Source organism: Diplotaxodon limnothrissa, linkage group LG3, assembly GCF_057381915.1.
Source record: "Diplotaxodon limnothrissa isolate DT_005_m linkage group LG3, D_limnothrissa_male_GT1.1, whole genome shotgun sequence".
NCBI lineage: Eukaryota > Metazoa > Chordata > Actinopteri > Cichliformes > Cichlidae > Diplotaxodon > Diplotaxodon limnothrissa.
The window spans coordinates 44,473,506-44,491,815 of NC_140598.1; the positions used below are offsets into that span (position 1 = coordinate 44,473,506).

General features: G+C 41.1%; 1 protein-coding gene across 3 annotated transcripts in view; it reads right to left on the reverse strand.

Moving 5' to 3' along the window:
- Positions 1–18,310, reverse strand: part of LOC146636042 (phosphatidylinositol-binding clathrin assembly protein) — a 107,989-nt gene that overhangs the window by 78,622 nt on the left and 11,057 nt on the right. For all 3 annotated transcript variants that reach the window (XM_085349423.1, XM_085349422.1, XM_085349421.1), the window contains exon 2: positions 824–966. In XM_085349423.1, the coding sequence (XP_085205549.1) occupies positions 824–966 (143 nt within the window). The remainder of the gene's footprint in view (positions 1–823; positions 967–18,310) is intronic.

Consider the following 18,310-nt stretch of genomic DNA (forward strand, 5'->3'; position numbering starts at 1 on the left):
GTTTATGTTAACTGCCGCCATCAGCTGCTCCAACTTTCCAAGTCTGAAGTCTGACGGGGTTCAGCTGAAAATTCCGACTTTCAATTTGGAATTGAACCTACCATTGGGGTTAGGGTTAAAGTCAATCAATAATGATGACTTAGACTGCTTAGTAAAATAAATACAATGAGAGAGGAGAACATGGCCCAAAAAAGCAAAAATAGGTAAATAAATAAACTTGATATTTAAGCAGAAAAAACAGGAGAAGCTCAGTAAATAAGCTCTAAATAAAATAATACCAAATTAAAAGCTCAGTATTGTACAGTAAGCGGTTCACTAAGTAAAAACCTTAATAAAATAAACACAGATCTCTTTATTAAAATCTGTACTGCTGCATATAAACTGACATTTTGTGTACACGGGTCCTTATCAGACCTCATAATTAATGAAAAAAAAAAAAAGTTCTCATGAACAAAGAAAGGTTTGCTTGGGCTTTCATTTCAGATTTGTCTTTGAATGCCGGCAAACCCATGGAGAGACCCAGCTGGGTTATTCTTCCTGCTTCCAAGCATGTTTTTTTATGAAGTTAAATTATTTGATTATTCTTTTGCTTCCATCCTCGTCCCCCATCTAGCCTCTGGCTGAGCTAATTAATTTCTCTGATGTTGATCACAATGCACAGACATGAATAAAAGACTTTTTAAAATCTGTGTATGTTCGGATTTATGAGTGTGTGGGTTGAGACAGGGTTGAGTAATAATATCACTTATTGATGTAGCTTGCTCTGACTGCCCTGGAGGGCTTTTGTTTGTGTCAGTATGTGTGTGTGTGTGATGTCTCCTACCTCGTTGCCGTACATCATGAGGTGGTGGGTGGTGATAAGAGCTTTGAAGACCACCACCCAGCTGGAGTTGGCTGTGCGCTCAAACAGCGTGTCCGCCAGCTGGGGAATGTTCACGTTCATCTCATTGGTGCAGTGGATCAGATCTGGCCAGGACACAAAAAAAAAAAAAAAAACCAACAACAAAATGAGAGAAGAAGAGAAGCTTACACAAGACAACAGAACAAAGAGCAGTGATGAGAAGCTTTTAAAGATAACCCTGACCGACACAATGCCAAATTACTTTTCACACAGAGAAAAAAAAAATGCAGACACACAGCAAGGACCAACAAACAGAGCACGAATTTCATCTGAATTCTTAAGTGAAAGAAGCCTGAAGGACAGGTGCTACCCACAGAACTATTTCTTGTCTTCTTTTGACTCTTACTCTGCTGCACCTTTACCCTCTTCTCTGCTCTCGACATCTTAGCAGAAGCTCACGTGTCATTCATTCACCCAACCTGGAGGAAAACTGAACCTTCGACTGTATGACTGTCAAAATATAATAAAAAAAAAACCAAACTGGCAGATCTCAGAAATAATCTCAAAACAGGTCTTTTACAGTATATAGTGTTACATCACTGCTTTAACTTTCCACCAAAGTCTGGCATTAGATTTTTATAATGAGGCAATTTTTTGTTAGAGTTTAATGTTAATTAAATGTTAACTTTCAGCAAATACTCCAGTAATGTGAACATTATTCATGGAGGTGTGGGATTATCTTTGCAGGTTAAGTCTGTGCAATACTGGCATCATCAGGGTTCAACATAACAAACATATGTTGGGCAAGTTGACCAACCAGCTGCTGTTTTTTTTTAAGAAAAAAAATATGTAAACAGTATTTCCACAGATCTGTTCACCTTTCACGGGTACTGGGTGAAATGAACCATCAGGAATTAATGTATTTTTCTTACACCACAGGGTAGTAGTACGGGTAGTAATATACTACAGTATTTTCACATTAAAATAAAACAGCATGTTCAGAAAGTTTAAGTGTCAAGAAAAGTGATCTTTTTAGCTGTTTTCATCCACCACACAGACACAGACAGCACAAGGAAATGAAGAAGCAGCTAAAATCAAAGCTGTCTGTGTACAGGTAAACTTCTTAGGTCTCTCAATTTGGCATTTCTCATAACCTTTGCTGCAAGCTGCTGGCAGGCATGATGTCTCTTTCTAGCAGCAAGACATGCGGCGGGTGAGGGGCACAGCATTCACTCCTTTCTTTCTGAAAACCCTCCTAAGAAAATGATGGTATGTTTTAGAGATTAAGTTAGTTTATTATATAAAGTAATTCAAAAGGGTTTTTTGGGCCAGTGAAAGTCTGATCTACTGGCCCAGTGAGGAAAAAACAAATTCTATGTTGAACAGCTAAGAGGCAGGAGACTATAAGACTGCCTTAAAGGACCCAGGAAAAAACAGGTGTGTTGGCAGGTATGACTAAATTAGCAAAATCCAAACTGTACAGGGATGATTACGGATGGTTGTGATTTGTGAATATTTAAATAGCTGTTAAATTAATAACTCAAGTTTCAACGATTGTTACATAAATTTGTACTTGATTTTTGGAAGATGATAATAATAATACGTCTATTAAAACTACAAAAACAGAAGAAAAGCTTTCTATGTAACAGGTGTCTGACCTGGGAAGCATGTGTGGCATGAGGAAACTAGATGCTTTTATACAAACAGGAGAAACATCCACACAGATTTAAAAAGCCCTTCAAAAAATAAAATCAAACGAGTCCCAGAGCAAGCTCTGCCAGGGAAAGCTACCACATCAAATGTAGTTTATGTTAATTTATGCCGTTTTAATTTACATTGTTGCCATCTGGAAGTGATTTCTTGTTGTGCACCTCTTAATTTTTGTGACCTGGCATGCTGAGCGTGCACGGACGGGTTGAAGACATGAGTGTATGATTATGTTTGTCTTTACCAGCATTCCAATGATACCTCAGTACAGGTGCTCAGAGTGCCGTTTCTTAAATTTGTAAATTCTGTAACATATTATTTAATTAGTTCAGTCTATTACTGTTACTGTCTTGGAGCAACTGTAACCCACATAATTTTCCTTAGGGATTAATAAAGTATTCTGATTAAAAGAGGCAACAGCCTACGCAACCACTAATGTGTTAAACATAAACTAGTTTATAATTTTTACACACACACACACACACACACACACACACACACACACACACACACACTCCAGGAAGAGAAGAGCACCAACTTTTTCTTGTTTAGCTGCTTCAAACACTTAAAATATGCACATTTTTTTGCCACTTTAGAGAAAACAGGAAACTGACAGACGCCCTAGATTTATTTACTTTTAAACAAAGAATAAATAAAAGGTGCTTATTGAGCTAGGGATGTTTCCCCCATTGCATAAAATTCTCTTTAGCTTTTACTTCATCCCAAGAGATGCCTAATATGATCTGACCAGAACCTAACAGCTTGGCCCCACCTTGCTGTTCCTACCACTTTAAATGGAGATCGATTTGAAGGTCTTCTAGCTTATTACACAGATTCAGTGTCTCCGCTCGCCGCGTGCAACGCCCTCAGCGAGCCTCTCGAGCACAAACATCAATACAGACACACACGGTTAAATTGATCATTCACACCAGATATCAGGGTGTTTTCTGTTTCATTTCTCTGGCGTCCTCAACCACTTTCATTCCTTCGCCTCTCTCTCGCCATCTTTTATTCTTCACCGCAGGACGTTATGAGCTGCCGGCTCGCACACCTGGTAACTACGGAAACAGCTTCTCATTAAACTACTCGAGGACTGTAGCGGGAGAGACTCCCGACGGGGAACTTCATCACCATAATCAGGTGTGCATGCGCACATGCACGAACGCGTGCCTTCATTCAATAAAGAATCATACCTTCACTCACTTAACCCATCATCTCCCTCAAGTACTCACACACACACTTACAGTAACATTCCACAGCAGACTCCCAGTCCCGTATCAATCATTCACTCAACATGCTACCTCTCCCACTTACCCCCTAACACACACACACACACACCAAGCAGTCTGCTATGCGGTCAATACAAATGAGAGTAGAATAATGTAACACAGCACAGCTGCATTTAGCCAAACAGAACAACATTTAGTGGCTAACAGAGTGCAGCTGGACTGAAAACGCTCTCACAGCCAGACTCACCTTGCCTTTCTGTCTCTCTGCAGCCCCCCACCCCACCTCCCACTGCACCGCTGCATGACATTATGACTGGAAACAATATCTCTGAACTGGAAGCGGGCACCGAAAGCGACTGGTGTCTTTGTTAACGAATTAGTCTCCTTGCTGCTCTGTCTTTCTTTATTATTGCTGCTGCTACCTTGTTTCTCTCCCCCCCCATCTGTCCATCTCGCCTTCTTTTTTAGCAGAGCTCATGTTTTTTCATTAGGTCTGGAGTGGTGTGAGAGAAACAGAGAGAACTAAGAGAAGGACTGATTAGGTCTGTGGGGACGCTTGTGCATGAGTGTGTACGTGTGCGAGTGATAATTTAAAAGAGAGTACATGTGCTGACTTAATCAGCCAGAGCGGAAAGCATTAGATGCCACTGATCCCAGACCGGCGAGAGACAGAGAGAAAAGGGACGGCGAGGCAATTGAGACAAACATATGGCTGAGAAATGAAGATAAAAAAAGAGGGGAAGACGAGGTAAAGAGAAGGAGACACGAGCAGATGTGACGAGAGATCAAGAGTCCTACAGAGAGGTATAAAGAGGAAACGGATGAAAAGTGTTGAAGAATAGGGGGACGAGAAGAAGAGATCGATAAATGAAATGAGATTATGAGACGTGAGACATGAGTGTCTCTTCATCCAGACAATTTAGAAGAATCCACACACCGCTCAACAAGCTGCTCGCCTCGCTTTATCTCTGCAGCAGAAACGCAGTTGGGGATGCAATTTTTTCTTCTCCCCCGCAAGCACACCCCGGGGCAATTATTCTGACCGCAAATGGAAAAATACATAAGTTTGAGTCTATCATCCCTCAACGGCAAGGCTAAGACCAACATGTCAGCGTCCTACAAGCAATTACCTGCACAACAGTTTCATAACAAACGTAGCCTGGCTAATTGGCGCCCACACATTACAAGATGAGGACAACAGAGGACTGAAGCAGTCTGTGTACGAGAGCGCATTATACAATGTCAGAAGTCTCATTACAAGTGTACTTTAAAAGCTGGGTCTGTAGAGACTGAAGTGGCCGGTTCTGTGTTAGGTTAGCCAAGTATTGGTTATTCATTATGCTGAGTACTTCAGCGTCCCTTACTCATTTAGACTCACCACAAACGGCATGAAAGATTGACGTAGCCACCCTAAAGTCACCTACTTGCTTAAAAAAAAAAAAAAAAAAAGGCCTTTTGGTTGCCATGACGTAAGTTCTGTATTGGGTTTTTTTTTGTTTGTTTGTTTTTGAACAAGAGGCTAAAGATCTGCTTTTATCTGACACTAGAGACAAGAAACAGACTTAAGCCACTTTCACTCATCGTGCATCACTCAGAAACCATCCGTTAGTTACTAGCAGAAAATTTCACCGTCCAGTTGCCTAATATAACTATTATGAGTCCATACTTTAATCAACCTTATCATGGGCATTGATCGCTATCATTGTGTGCCTTTTGTACCATCTTCCTCCCCTCACCCCAAACTGGTCACAGCATATGGCTGTCTGGTTCTGCTGAAGGTTTCTTAATGTTAAAAGGGATTTTTTCTGGTTCCCACTTTTAACTCGTTCTTGCTCAAAGGGGGTTGTGCGATTGTCTTCCCTGGATTATTGTCGGATCTTTAGCTGTCGAGCACCTTGAGGTGTTGTGATTTGGTGCTATATAAATACAATTAAATTGAAAATTGAATTTGGATTGGTAGTTGCTTCAATCATTCACTTCAAAGTGACCTCAAAGTCTGTGATGAAATGAACTTCAAAGTTAAGAAAAGTTCATTTCATCACAAACTTTGAGGTCTCTCGTCACTGTGATGCATCTATGATTACACTCCCCAAATCTGAAAGGCAAGCAAAGAGGCTTTGGTTTTAGGCAGGGGTAGGCAACTCCAGGCCTCAAGGACCAGTGTCCTGTAGGTGTCCTTGATCCATCACAGCTGATTTAAAAGGCTAACCTACCTCGTCAACATGTCTTGAAGTTCTCCAGAGGCCTGGTAATGAACTAATATTCTGATTCAGGTGTGTTGACCCAGGGTGAGATCTAAAACCTGCAGGACACCGACACTTGAGGCCTGGAGTTCAATACCCCAGGTCTTAGGTCGTTACCATTGGGTAACATCAGAGTGGTCTCTTCAATCTTTCAAATTTGTTTTTTAAATTGTTTGCATCAAAAACATAAAAATAAAGCTTTAATCTTTTACTTAAATCATTTAGTCTTATATTTTAGTATAGAGGCAGAGTTTGACCCATACTTGACCTCTGTTTGCCTACCACTCACATCCCAGCAGGCGAGTTTAGCTCCTCAAGAGTCAGACCAGAAACATCAGTGATGCAGTAGCTCAAGGTCTGTCCCAATCCACAGGTTATTTATTTATTCCCTAATTTCCTTCGGGATTAATAAAGTATTCTGATTCTGATATTTCTCATAAAATGGCAAAGGTGTCCTTGACCTTGGTCACGGTTTGGGTGAAGGCTCATTAGGAGATCCCCTTATATAAGTGATTAAATTCCAGCATGAGTTCATCAGTCCTTAAGCAGGTTAAGCAAAACATCACAAGAACTAGGATTTTTTTCACTAAGGCTTAAAATAAAGCTTTGCCCATCAAAAGGCCAAAACAGTTATATGCCTTAAGTACATGGATATGAATCATACTAGTAAGCCCCCAAAGGCTCCTTCTGAACCTTTCAAGCAAGCTATAATATTTCTCAAATAATTCTATGAAGAAAAAAGAAAAAAAAAAAAATCCCCAAAAAGACACAAAACAGCCCAAACACAGTGAAAAGGTCCACTTGAGCAGTGGTGAGGCCTGTAAGGACACGTGTCAATCAACACAGCCACGCCCCTAACTGCAATAATAAATTATTTACCCTGCTTAGAGTTGATATAAAAAGGGGAACTTAATCATAAGGCATTTTTTGTACCAGCCTGTAAACATGCTTTTTAGTGCTGTAAAAGTTACCATTTTATTGCATTAATGAAGAAAGCAGTCATCTGTTGCAGCCCTAATTAACTGACAGGAAGAGGAAGCGACTCTCAGCTCCAAACAATTTGTGTGAGGAATGAATGCCCAGTCTAATTTTGAAGCTGACACACAGAAAAAGAAGGAAGACATCTGTGATAACCTGATGGTAGCTGCACCTCAGACACAAAGTAATAAATAGAAATAAATAGATTTTTTTTTAAATCTGACTAAAACACTCTTTATTCTGATAATACAGGATTATAAGAAAAAACAGACAGACTTATTTTAAGTTGTTGTCCGATACCCTGCCATCCCCAGAGGACTTTTGTAGCTTTATACTAATTAGTGCGACTAACAAACTCGCACATTTACACATGTGGGAGGAATGAGTGCTGAGTAGATGTGATCTCATCACCAACAGTGACCTTCTGTGTTCCTCCCTGATCTCACTGAGATCCATTGTTGCCAGTTGCCTGTTGACCTCTGAGGCCTTTGATTAAACCACACCCGACCGGAGACTTCCTGGTACCGAGGGACCGGCGCGAGGACCTGGAGGAGCCAGGCTCGACATCTGATAGGGGGTGGCGCGTGCTTGTGAGCGATAAACCAACAGAAAGTTATCTATATTCTGTGAGGCACTTGTGTTAGACGTTTTTTCTTTTTCCAGTGAACAGCTTCTTCTGCCTATGTGAGTGTTAAATCAAGCAGGAGGTAGAAGAAGGGCAAGGGAGGGGGAGGAGATAAAGTCTACATCTGGCCCACCTGGCTACCTTCTCTATTCGCTCTCCTCTCATCACTTCATCCACCTTTAAGTCCCCACACCATCCAGCTGCTGCACATGGGGGAGAGGCACACACACACACACACACAAACTCACATTTCATCTCCTCCTTCATATTGTCTGATCTGCACACAAACTATTACAACAGGTTCACTAATTAACCGCCGGTGCCTGCCTCTCTGGGTGTCACTTTAAGCCTCCTCTTTCACTCCCTCTGCTCTTCATCTTCTTTATTTAATCCATTGCAGCCGCTCCGGGACCAGCTGCCGCTCTATAAGGTGACACAATGGTGGCAGAAAATGGCTAAAGAATCCCAATAATCGACAAGCATCAACTTCAGCCGCTTCTGCAGTTCAAACCACAAAAAAGTCATTATTACTATTGATAAAAACGACCATTGCTATTGACTGTATGGTGGATCTTGTCCCAAAAGGAAAGCACACTCTCTCAGATTTTTATGTTGTGCTAATACTTTTTTGTGAGATAAAAATAAAGCAAAAGAAAGGACAGGAGGAGCAGGTTTAGCAATATTTTCTCCATTTAGGATGCAAATCCGCAATTCTGCCATGAAATACCACAACTCAATCACGCAACTTAGAGATTCAGACCTCGAGGGCCCAGTTTGAAGCTCCATCAACAGCTTGACTTTAAGTTTTTCCCAACTATTAACAAGTCATAAGAGCATTTTTTAATGTTAATTTTAACCATTTACTTTACAACCAGTATTGTTGTTTTACGAGGTTCTTTCCCCCCCAATTCTAAATACAATGAATATCAGAAAGTGCTTTAATTCCACAGTAGTTCACAAGTAAGTTCACAGTTTTACATGGTTGCCAGACATGCTCACAAGAGTATGGAACAAACTTGACTATGGTATAGACACAAGTGGTGAGGACACAGTCAGCACTTGTGAACAGTGTAAGTTCTGTATGTAAAACTATATTCATCCAGGTATTTTAAAAAATACATCAGAAACTGATGTTGGACATTTAGCTGCAAAATGACAAGTACTCAGCAACGTTGCCTTATATAGTAATATAACCACAATACAAAATACAGTGTGCTGCGTCAAGTTTACTAAGCCAAAGATGCAGACCGATCGCTGCTGTCTGCGTTTATAAATTTGACGGCAGGTGTTTTTGCAGTACCAATCTGTGACAGTTCATCTCTGATTGTTTGGAGACAAGTTGCATCTCACCAGGTGACCTGTGTTTTCCAATCAAAAGCAATCACACCGCTGAGCAATCAGTTTGTTGCTGCAACTACTCGCAATTGGTTGAAGAATGTGAAAATATTTGTTGTAATCATCAGGTAATCATCGACTTTTCCCTAGTTGGACGCAAAGTCCTTGAGTGTGTCAGAGTCGTGTCAGCGGGGGTTCAGAATTCAGTCACAAGCTTCACGTAGGCTTCAAATAATTCCCGCAAGTGCTTAGTGAGCAGTTGAAACGCATTCTGGTAACATCCGACTTGTTCCTACCTTTTAAAAATGCATCTCAAACTTTCAAACTTCTGTGCTGCTATAACTCGATAGCAGGATTAGCATATGTTGATAACGTTCATTTAAAACAAAACGTGATTCCTTCCGTTCAACAGCTCTGGTTCTAAGAAGGTTGGTGCTCCAGTTTTAATTTAGTGTACCTGATCTGTAAAGTTTTATTTGTACAACAAGTTATACATTTATGTTTCTGCAAAAATAACTAAATCCTGAGAGTGGTGCTGGTATATTGCCATCACTAGCACAGCATGAGAACCCCGGGATGATATCTGGTATTTTGCCATTTCCTGGCCTTTTTAAAGCAAATGCGTCAAACACATTCTACATCCAGCTTCTCGACCCTGTTCTGACATTTTGTACGCATCTGTCGGACACGATGGGACATCAGCGCCTTGCTCTGTATGCCTGACACACTCGGTCTCTCCACATTCAAGACCCTTCAGAGACCTCAGAGGGCAGGTCAGGTTCACATAGCTGGAATTCCAGAGAAGGATCTATCTGGACAAATCCACAGAGGAGATTTTAAGCATTTGGCTCAGATTGTTATGAAGAAAAGGCGAGTAAGTTCACACATAGCTATATTAAATTACTTAGATGGGACACATGACTGCCTGTGTAACCAGAAAAAACAATGCCGTGCTACCAGTCTTCAAATCAAATCAAATCAAATCAAATCACTTTTATTGTCACATCACATGTGCAGGCACACTGGCACAGCACATACGAGTGAAATTCTTGTGTGCGAGCCCCACAAGCAACAGAGATGTGCAAACACAACAACACAAACGAGCAAAATACAAGAATGGCCAACCTGAAACTAATAAATATATGTACAATATATAATAGTGTATGCATTTCTGGATGTGTATACTAAATATTTTCCTACGTGTGTGTGTGTGTGTGTGTGTGTGTGTATACACATTTTTACAAATTAAATAGTCCTGGAAGTTGCTACAGCAACTGTTATTTGCTTTACTTAGTTTCTCAATGCCAAAGTATTCTGTAGGCAGAATATCACTCTAAAGTGAACGCTTATTTTTCCATAGTATAAATAGATACACCCACAGTTATAGTGGTGGATAGTCACAACAAACATGGGCATAATTTAAAATAATAAAAAGGTCACTGTATGTCCAATTAAGTCCAAAGCTACAGCTTCACACTGCTCCATATGCAGCTTTCCGTGCGTTTTCCTACTCCCGGGTCTAGTTATGCACATCCACCCAGCTTCTTTTATCACAAACTTTAATCCACTTCTCTGCCTACGAGTGCTTTTAAAAATGCTTTTTCGTCATTAAGGCTCGGTTTTCTGAGGAGTCCAAAAATAAAAATAATGAATTGGAGATGAGTTTAATAGTCCACTTCAACGATCCGCTGTTAGAGACACTAGCTCTAATCAGGCTGGAGATGGTCTCTCTGTGAATAGCCAAATTAAAACTCAGAAATGATAAAACAGCTTGCTTTTTTCGGTAGAATAGTGGTGTAGAGTTTGGTACCACTGCCTCAGGGCATGAAGTTCCTGGGTTCAAATCCACTGGCCAGCTTTGTGCAGAAACATAGGTTAGGCTACAGCACCCCTGCTGAACTGTATAAATGGTAATGAAATGGATGGACCTTTACCTTTCTGTCCTGTCATTAGACTTAACAACATTTTGAATTCCTTTATGATGACAACCTCAAGGATCAAGGATTGTATGAGCGGTCGCCAGTAGCTTCCCAATGAAAGTAAAAAACATTTTTCCTTGCTTTTGATGATCTTGTGGGATAATCGGACATCTGGACTATGGAAAAACCTGCCCAACTCTGTCAACTACATGACAGAGCATCACCTCTTCTGCCATCAGTACAAATTCACTATTTTCTCAAGGACCAGTATATAAGCTGAACCTGAAGGCCTGAGAATTAGCCATGAGGTTCAAGAACAATCCTCCCAACCCCTCAGTTCTAGTCAATCCACAGGGAACTGAGATTACTGAGGTTTAATACCACGGCTAACTAAAAACAGGAGCACTGCCAAAGAGCCGAATGACCTTGCCGGACCTGCGCCGGTACCGAGTAAGAGAAGGACATGCACATTAGCAGAAACCATGCATATGAAAAGCCCGACACTGAAGGCACCGGGAGGAGTGCAGCCCCCAATCTGTTACAGATTAACACTCAGCAGAATCCGCACCTTGTCTGGCATGTACTTGTAATCTCCTTCTCCCCTCTGTCTGTCTTTGTGTTAGGGACTGTCGAGAGGTGTTGCCTCAAAAGAAGATTCCCCATCCACCCCTCCCTCCACCTCTCTTCCCTCTCAAATCCTCCCTGATAGGAGGAGGAAAAGGAAAAAAGAGAGGTGTGAAGAATTGTAAGCCTGCTAAATTTGAAAACACATCACTTTCCTTTCCAGATTTATAGTCATACTAAGACAGCATTTTTTAAAACCTCGAAGAAGGCTTTTTGTAAACGCTCTGAAGAGTGGTTCAGTGTGAAAATGACAATGTTGTCTTGTACTGTCGACGGAGGAAACAAAGCTTCTCCTTTATCACCAGAGGCTCTCTGTCGCTTTCAATTCTTTCTATGACTGATCACTTTACGGGCAATGTAGCCAATCAAGCAGCAGATGTTACACCATTGATCTGCATTTATGTTTTCGCCGTAAGAGAATAAAACAGTGATGTGACTCAGTGTGCGCGTACAGCAGCACAAAAATTACTGTTCATGGTAGTTATCGGCTTCTGTTTACGAGCATCACGTCCCTTTTTATTCTCGCACAGCTGCATTAGAGATGCAGAAAATGTCAGGAGACTTCAGTTCGGTTTACACTATGTTAAAATGATATGACGTCTTAAAATTTACTTTAGAATTTGGATAGAAGAGAAATTCTGCCTGATGTTCAAACATATGATACTTTTAATGTCACCAAGATTAAAGAGAACAGGAGCTAAAAACAACCTGACTACATCAATGAATCCTCTTTAAACATGCAGTACAAGGGACTTGATGCACTTGCGGGATCGACTGCTGTCGGTATCAACTTGTGAATTCTTTTAAATGTTTAGCTTTCCTCTGTTATCATTAAGAGCAGAGTCCGTGGTGTGCTGCAGCATGTGAGAGCCGCCCCCGCCCCTCTCCTCTGTGTAATGTCTCATGCAAATCAGAAACAGAGGCAGCAAGACTAAAGCTTATCAGGTGCTGTATGTCTTATTGCTGTTTAAACAACTTTTCTTTTAGTGAGCTAAGCAACTCATGAAGACACAAGGGACACGTGACGTCCTAATCCTGCACCTCTATCTACTGGTACAACAAGTATTGCGATGAGTGTGCAACTGTTTGACCGAACAAGAAAACAGTTTGGAATTTTACACCTAAGAAAAAACAAACATTTAGACAACACATCAGACCTCAGTGCTGGATATCTCTGCTCATATGGACTGAGCACTGTGTTAGATGTGTTAGGAGCGAACTGCCACATTGTTCGAGGGAAATGAAAAGGATCAAACTACATACAGCTGAATTTAAAAACACTTTGAAAATTAAAGTGAAAAATTGATATTAAGGTTAGTCCATTTATCCAAAATTTTACTTGTTCTATGGCAAATCGGTGCTGGGTGGTGAGCATGGGGCCCAGTAGAGGACATCGGGCTCTCTGTCCACCCACGTGAAGTATATTTCTGATTGTTTGGTCAGAGACATTCACACCAGTCTCCTGCTGGTGCTCAACCTGTTCCTCCCTGCACATAGGAGCAGATACTGGTCCTGCTGATGGTTTAAGGACCAGTATCTGCTCTCCTAGAATCTCCTCTATGCACTTGAGACTGTGCTGGTAGACACTGCAAACCCACCTGCAATAGCACATATTGATGTTCCATCCTGGAAGAGTTGGACTACCTGCGCAATCACCTTCGAGTCCAAGTATCGCCTCACGCTACCAGTAGTAACACTCACCCCAGCCAAACACAGAACTAGTGAACAAAGAGTCAGAAAGTTTCAAAATGTTCCTTCTGGAAAAAAAATTACCTGACAGCACTTTTTACTGAATACAGAAAAATCAGGATCAGGCTGGGATTTGTGAAGATTTAACCAATTCCAGTCGTTATTTTTCCTATTCCCATACATATTTGAAGCTACATGCCAAATGGTTTCTTTCTCCAGCTTCTCAACAGTAAATATTTGCTGTGTGGCTGTGAAGTGAACAACCCAGTGTCTTGAACTGAAGAATTTTTCACTACCGTCTGAGATTTCTGGCCAGATTTTTAAGAGCTGTGTGTTAAATCTCACACCACGGATGTCAAACTCATTTCAGTTAATGGGCCACGTGGGAGCACAGTTTGATCTAAAGTGTGTTGAGCCCATAAAACGATTTCAAAAAATACCCAATAAATAATCACCTCCAAATTCTTTTCCTTTGCTTTCAGTGTAAGGAAGTAAATTCTGGATGGCTAAGGGTCCCCAGCCTGAGACTTCCCAGGAATATTAAGTGCAGTTTTAACAGTGGATATCAGTTTTCCTACGATCGGCAGTGAATCAAAGAAAGACTCAGACTCACTGACGATATCTTTGCCGGAAAGGAGGACTGACTAGGATTAAAACCCACAATTTGGACATCCGCTCTCATTAAATGATCTAGTAAATGTTCTTACACCGTTCGTGATGCACTCTGGTGCAGATGGATCAGTTTGGACCCCTCTGGCCTGCAGACCATACGTTTGACACATTGACATTAAAACATGATTCTAAGTTTTAATGGCAATAGTTTCTGAATACGAAAAATCAAAGAGATTCACATCAATACAGGACAAGGTAAAATGGACAAGATAGGGCAGAGGTAGCAAGGCAGAAGAGGAGTAGCAAATTAAGTGAAGGGTAGAAACTAAGACAGAGTGCCACCAGAAGTCGGTCTATTAATAGACTAGCTGTGGTTCTGGAGCTTTAATTCTCCCCTTGAGGTCTTAAATAAGAGCAGTTGCCCCCTCTCCTTTGTGCCCCTGTCACACAGGCACACAGAGAAAGATAGACTGAAAAAGCAACTGAGACAAACTCCCTGCTTTTCTCCAGCTGCACTGTTTTCATGGGGGGGGATTCGGGAAATCTTGTCAAGTAAATAGGTTTGAAGTCTCTGTGCATGCACGTCTCTGAGAGAACGTCTGCGCACAACCGTCTGGGGAGGAGGGGGTGTCTGCCGGTTTGTGTCAGGAATAAAGGAGCGATGCCGACAGAGCGAACGACGGCGGGCATGCGGATAGATGTACATGCACACAGGTAGAGCAGGGAAGGAAAACTAAGCAGTTGAACCCAGCCAAAGGCTCCTGAGAGAACAAGGCTAAAAATAACCTGACATCAGAACGGGATGGGAACAGAAGCACTGAATGTTCCCAAACAACACGCACAGGCAGACAAAGCCCGTTTCAAACCATGTGCTACCATTACCTAACACACTAAACCTGTCAGCGTTCAACATGAATGCTACAGTGCTTTGGATTTGTGCAGGCAAAGGTTTCCCTTGAGCAGGACGCTCAACTCCAACTCACGCATTTAATGCTCCCTAAAAAAAAAAAAAAAAAAAAACCACACCAAAAATCGCTAAACCAAACGATCGGGTCTTTTCTTTGCATTGTGAGAATTTCCAGAGGAGAGGTGACGGGTTCCACATAATGAGCAATGTGTGGGTAATACCTTTTTATTCTGCCATTTAGTTGATCTAATAGAAATACTTGTCATACTTAAGGCTGTTGCACACTGAACGAATTGCGAAAAATCAGAACTTGCTGTGCAACCTATATACACACAGCGAAAGCGTTCAGTTTCGCAGAAAATTCATCCTCAAAAAAACGTGTTGTTTAAAAAAACACAAAACAAACCGTGAAGTTGACATCAAGCCACGATAAGCTGGTCCTGATGTTTCTAAATAAAGAAAAGGTAGAAGCTGAGGCTCTAGGTGCATTTAATTCTCACGAGAAGGCAGCAGGGAGACTGTCATGGCTCGATCGAGGAGTTTAAGCTGTATCACGGCCACTTTAGTACATATTTCAGGGTGTCAGTACAGCAGTTTGAGCTCTTGTTGGTAGAGTTGAGACCACAACTGAGGAAGTGGAGAAATAATTTCAGAGAGCCGATTGACCCGGAGCAGATTCTAGCTGTGTGTCTGAGGTAAAACAACACTGACATTATTAAACTCCCAGACGAGTCATACTGTTCATGTGGATGTAGAGCTGGAGCTTCTCAGCTGGAGAAACATTTTGTGACTTGGTTGAATTTTTAGAGATGTTTGGAACCACCCAACATCTTTAAGAAAAAGCACAGCTAAATATCGATGTTTTCATATGTCCAGTGTAAAAGTCATTTATCTCGTCCACTTTTAGCCAATTTGGAGTTCACAGTTTCCTGAAAAATATTTGGGCTCGGTGAGTTGGGTCCATTTTCCACCTTGTATTGGCTTAATAAATAAAGAATCCAATAAAAACAATGATGTTTTAGGGCACGAAACTATGAAAATGTCCCACAGAACAGTTTGTCACTACTCAATATCATACAGAGTTATTTTGTCCATTGTTAATATAAATGTATTGTTTAATCCTTTTGGGTACAGGACATCTACTTGTCCATGTGCTCAGGTAACTTGTTTCCTTTTTTTTGCAACTGAATAGTCAAAAAGCTGACGATGAGTTTAATCTGGTTAGTTTCACAGCAAGAAAATGAGATGAGGGAGAAAAATGCAAAAGAAAATGAACTACAAGGGGATTTTAATGCAATAACATGAGGTTGTGAAATACATCCTGCTAATTTAAAGCCAATTAAGGCTTTGATTAAATATTTGCCATATAACTTAATCTTAATTTTAATATTACTCTTTATAATATTTTTTTTTTTTTAAAAAGGCTTCTCCTGTGAGCACAATCGGTAATGCAAGCTCCTGTTGACTGTGCTTCAGTATCACTACCTGATTGTGCGAGTTCACTGACTGTGCAGCATGTTTGCGACAGACTCCCCTTGCTCTCCCGCTTCACATCACGTGCACTCCCCTGGCTGCTAGTCTAAACTGAGCCTATCTCCGCTCTGCAGCCAGGGAGGGGTTTTCCCACTCTGTTTAGATAGCATTGGACTCACCTCACAATCACTTAAGAAGCAGGCCCCCCTCCCTACTTACCCACCACCAGCTACACCCAGCAGCGGGTCTAATCAGGGCTGGAATCAATGAAAAGCAAATAGCAGGAAATAAACTGGCCTTTCTGTGTCCTTTAATGTCCCCAGTCTTTCTTTTTTTCAATTCTCTGAATACTTTCTTTGATGGGGTTCAGTGGATGGAAACGAGTTGCTCCGTGTGTGTACTCTGTGTAATGAGAATACAGAAGAGTAAAGACCAGACGGGGACGGAGTGACAGGGCGACAAAGAAGGGCACGCCACGCGAGGAATTAAAATTAAACAGCAAATATACTGATCGCTAAACTCAAACTGATTTTTTCTCCCTCCCGCATGAGGAAAAATAAAGTGTATTTAGCCGACGTATTTAGAAACAGTTTCAAAGCTTCAAGCCAGACGTGCTCGCAACCTCTGCGTGCGCCGCAGTCTGTCGTTTTTTCTTCTACAGCAAGCCCATGTAGCACTGGCTCTCCACAATAAGACACTTAAGACTGGCTGTTCCTTTACAACTCACTGATTAGCACTCATTGCCTTTCATATTATTTCAACACCTGCTGAGTCACCAGCAGCTCCTGTGCACCCTGGGATGCAGCAATATAGAAAAGAGGGAGTGTTGCATTTAAAGTCTCTCCTTCATGCATGGGTCCATAGCTGACCAGGCTATCAAAAAACAGTAGACTACCATTTTGGTTCTTTGAAGCCGACATGACATCAAACCCTCTCTTATGCGTATCCTCTGACGGAGGGTCCCACTCAGCCCACTGGATTCTCTACAAAGTCCAAAACTGCAGTGAAGACCTCAACTGCTACGAGTTTTTAAACAAGATCCCAGCTTTACCACAGTTTTGAAACTCTATGAATCAAGCAACTTACTGAAATCTCAAAATATTTTCCATACTAATACTACTCTAATACTATTGTTACCTCCACCGTTGGCGTGTGTCATTCTATCTGTGAACACGTTAGCTCGAAAAGTTCTGAATGAACTTTGCATGGCCGTAGAGTTAAATCCATTAAATTTATCTTGAAGGTGAAACCTCTTTAGTTCTGCCACCTCTTTCAGGCTAAAAGTGTAAAAACAATGGTAAACAGTAACTAATTACATACATGGGCCATCTTAACAGCTTTAGCTGGTGTCTAAAAACCCTCATTAAACACACCCCTCCCTCCCTGAAATTAGTCCTAACAGAGACTCTGATAAGGCCTGAAATAATTCAGGTACTGATGATACAGAGTTCACAACCCAACTCTGTTACAGTCGGAGCAATTTATGCTCCACTTCCTGTTTGGCAAGAGGAAGGTTTGGTAAGATCCTTTGGGTTTTGAGCAGAAGGCAGCAATGCTGCGCTGTTTTGAAGACACCTTATGAATTGGCTAATGATAAAAGCCTCATGCTCTGCAGGTACCTGATGATTTGATTATTTCCCGTTTCTTGAAGCTGTATTATTTGCAGCAGAGCTCCCTCAGTTCTGTTCTGTACAACTTTCCATAATTATTTTATTTAATTGTTTTGTTATTTCCAAGTTAAAAGGCCTGTTTATGCTAAAATACATCAATTTATATTAGGAAATTATATGTGTATACAGTTAGACCCATAGGTTTACAATGGTAAGATTCTCAGCCTCTGTAAACCACGGTGCATTGGAAATCAATTAAGACTTCAAGCTAACTTAAAGTCTAAAAATTAAGTTAAGGGGTTTATTAAAAGTACTGTATTATTAGTTTGTGGAATTTTAGACATTTTTATACATTAGATGCACATTTTTAGAGGGTTTTAATTTAAAATAAGTGCATTACATCTTAAAATCACACCTGTAAACATATTCCAGCACACATGAGAGAGCACTCAAGGTGACCTGCGAGCTGCTGTCTGATGTGGAGTCATAAAGTTTGAATGAGCACCAACTCGCTGGAG